The sequence below is a fragment of the Solanum tuberosum genome, unplaced genomic scaffold, assembly GCF_000226075.1.
Source record: "Solanum tuberosum cultivar DM 1-3 516 R44 unplaced genomic scaffold, SolTub_3.0 scf00188, whole genome shotgun sequence".
Taxonomy (NCBI): Eukaryota; Viridiplantae; Streptophyta; class Magnoliopsida; order Solanales; family Solanaceae; genus Solanum; species Solanum tuberosum.
This window is the reverse complement of record NW_006239119.1, coordinates 157,332-161,171: the sequence shown is the minus strand read 5'-3', so window position 1 is coordinate 161,171 and position 3,840 is coordinate 157,332. Positions and strand designations below refer to the sequence as shown.

Here is a 3,840-nt window from a genome sequence, read left to right as displayed (position 1 = left end):
GTTAGTTTATTTAGTTAATTAGTTATGAATATTTTACCGCATAACATCAAAATGATTATAAAAATCATAATTTACAATTAAAAAAATTATGTCTCGATTAAAAATTAAATAATAACTTATAATTCTTTTAAGAGGATACATATCAAATTAACCATCAAAATGTCTTATTAAAAAAGTATCAACCAATTTTGTCCATATAATATTTCATCTAAATTTGTGTAAGCACTTGGAAAAACCCATCATATATGTATTATTAACATTCAACACGCCTACGTACACAAATCGTGTAACATATATCACACCAAACACTTTTATTGATTCATAAAGAGATTTACAATAGAATTAATACTTCATCAAGTTCCTGAAGCATATATCACACCAAGTAGTTTTATTTATTAACAAAGATTTAGGATAGTCATAATACTTCATCATGTTATTAGAAATGGGAAATGATATCTATTTCCCAACATGGTGAGTCTCAAGGTCCTTGATGAGACCAACAAGGAACTCCATAAAATCCAGAGGCTCTGGAGTATTTTCATTCAATTTCTCATACACAAGAGTCCAAGTGATCAAGTTTTCCTCTGCAGTCAATGTAAGTGTCATTGACTTATATATTTCATTCATAAATCCTTCATTAAAATTGAAAGTGATTGTTTTTTCCTCATCGTCTATGTATAGGACTTGTTTGGCATGCCTCTCTTTTCCTCCTGTTGTCAAACCAAATAAATTGAGGATACAAAAGAAGCAAAAGTACACACACTAAAGTTTATAAATGATAATGAACTTTTAGGTTATATTTTATTTTAAAAAAAATACTAGTAGAAACGTATTTCTTAGTAACGTTTTAGGTTATATTTTATTAAAAAAAAATTCAATGATAAAAAGACAAAAACCTGACAAACTAAACAAACATAAAACGTTATTGTGAGTACCGTTTTATAATTCGTTTGCTATAAAATGTGACTCACACTAACGTTTCTCTGGAATTACTAAAAATTAAAATTCAATCTTGTACAAGCCTCAGTCAACTTTATTCAACTTTCCACTATTAAAATGGATACATAGTTTGAACACACATTCAGAAATATATATGATTTTCTCTTCATACATATTTCATAGACAATACTGTTTACAACAAAGGAAAACAAAGTGAGAAGGGTTGCACATATTATAGCTTATTTTGTATCCTTTCAGTTTCAAAATTTGTAAATAAATCATATGAGAGAACTTCTTCTAGCCTAAAGTACAATCCTTCCAAATATTAGACCAATCTGTTTCTTATGATTATTAAATACTAGTTCCTGGATACGTGTGTCATGTGTCCATATAAATTCTTATAGATCTATTAGAACAATTTAAATTATATTAAAACATGTATGGTTTGAACTTTGGTGAGTATTTAGTAAAAAATGAATTTACAAATGACTAATTTGAGCATAAATAAAAAACTTACAACAATCAAGAGTTAATAGAAAATTAAATTTAAAAAGTCTAATAGAGAGAAGATACAAAAAATCAAAATTTTAAAAAAAGAATAAATAACAACATGCATATTCTTATTAAGACTTTAATAATAAAAATATAGATGGAAAAAATAAATATATAAATTTTGTACATAATTTTTCGAGTTATTGGCTACACCTTCTCCCAAAAACAATCAAAATTCAAGAGTCTTCTTCATCAAGTCAAACTTATATATGAATCAAATAATATAATAGTGATAAGAGTTTCACTATTCTAACTATAGAATGAAAATGATGCTTTTGGGTAAGGGTCTCATGAAATATACAAGATGAATTATATAGATAAAAACGGAGGAATACCAAAAGATATCTTAAAGTTTTAAATTAAATAATTGGAGGTTATAGATATGAAAAACATGAGATATTATGAATATTAAGAATAACAATTGACTAAGTAATTAGATATAAGTTATGAAAGTAAATATTTAAAGCAAATTAAAAAAATAAAGAAGAGAAAAAGACTAATCACCAAAAAGGAAGAAAGAAACTCTAAAAAGTAAGAAAAAGTGGGTGGGGGGGGGGGGTCGTGTGTTATAGGAAGAGTCACTCATAAAAGATCAGTATAAAGAATGTATTTGAGTCTTGGAGGATTAATGATATGTTATTACATAAGATATTTAAGGTATAATTATTTATTATTTATGAGTAAATAAGGCAACTACTAAAAAATGAGGTAACTATTGGATAAAAATATGAATTTGTAATATTTTAAGATCTTCTCGCTTTTATTATTTCATATAATAAAATTATCCAATTATTATTTAATATTTAATTTATTAGATATTGTATATTTATTTTGTTTAGTATAGAGATAAAATGATGGCTAATATGAAAACGAAAAGAAATAGAAAAGATGTATTTGTACCTTAATAATTATTTATTATTTAATTTATGAAAATAAGTAAAAGAGATTTATCATTATAGTGATTAATAGCTATTTATCATGTAAATTGGAACGTTTTTGTATATCAAAATTAAAAAAATTAATGAATAATTTAATTTTTAATATTTATAAAAGAAAAATAATTTTTTATTCTATTATTGTAGTAACTCAAATTTACAGGGATACTTTGGCATTTCAACTTTCAACTTTTTTCCCCGCTTTTAATAATAAATTATATGATATGATATATATACACACGCTTAAGTTAGTGTAATAAATCACCCAGTGAAATATGATGTTATTTAAAAATAACATTATAATCTAAAATTCTATTTGTTCTTTTGATTTTTAATTTGGGGTTATTACTCTAAATAAACATACTGCAAGAATTTTATCTAGAGAATTTCTTTGTGACCATTAACTAAAACTATTGGTATTTACTCTGTCCTTTTTATGAACTTTTACCATTTGAAGAATCAATATTTTTTGGTTGATTATGATTTCTTGGACTCTTTCAAAATATTTTGAATCATTAACGGTACTCTATGTACTCTTCAACCAATTGAAACTAGGTGTTAGTACTTTAGTCTCCCAACTTTTATATAAAATGATGTAAACTTTTAGAATATGTGTAAAGCCATCTTCTCATAATACTCTCTCCCTACTTATTTTTTCTTTTGATCCTTATTTTCACGTAAAGATGTAAAATGCATTACGAAATATAAAAGGGAGAGAAAACTAATTCATTGCTCACTTTTACCAAAGTTAATCGAAATATCATGAAATGAATAAGTGACTTACCAAGAATAATATTCCAGCTAACAACAGAGTTAGTTTTTCCCAATTGACCTTCATGAATTGTGAAGTTTGTTATCTTATCAGGAGACATGGAGGATGTTTTGTGTGGATTTGATTTGAAGTGCTCATAAAGCAAATGTCCAGAACACTTCATTTCTATTTGAGAAATCAACTTGCCTTTTAAACCCATTTCCTTATAAGCGAGTGTGATTTCCTAACAAGAGAAGGTTTACAAATTTAGTGAGAGACATTTTCGCCTTTATATAGAGTGTATGTTGTTAATAAGTAAATCATTTCGCATGATTGTACATTAAGTTAATCTAATCATATCTACAGTGACAAAGTCAAGTGGGAGCAACAAGGGTTCCATTTAAACCCCCTATGATTAAAAAATAAATATATATGTTGTATATTTATGGTTAATAGAATTTTTATGTATATACAATAGTTGTTGAATCACATTCGCTTTTAAGTGCATTTTACATATTCAAATTTTGAACTTACTTAGTGAATCGTAACAATGTCATTGATGTCAACATGTCATTATTTAATAACAAAGCTTCATACCTAAAAAAATTTATGAAATAGAAATAATTATTACGTACGCATAATAAAAATTATTTCATGTATCAT

The 3,840-nt window shown here is 25.6% G+C and overlaps 1 protein-coding gene across 1 annotated transcript; it reads right to left on the bottom strand.

Annotated features, from left to right (window-relative positions):
* Window positions 1-274: 274 nt before the first annotated feature.
* Window positions 275-3,450, bottom strand: LOC102581115 (kirola-like). Its single transcript, XM_006355197.2, has 2 exons — window positions 3,211-3,450; window positions 275-710 (listed from the first exon to the last, which is right to left on the bottom strand). Exons 1-2 carry the CDS (start codon window positions 3,395-3,397, stop codon window positions 457-459), a joined length of 441 nt encoding a protein of 146 aa, XP_006355259.1. The 5' UTR covers window positions 3,398-3,450; the 3' UTR covers window positions 275-456.
* Window positions 3,451-3,840: the final 390 nt, after the last annotated feature.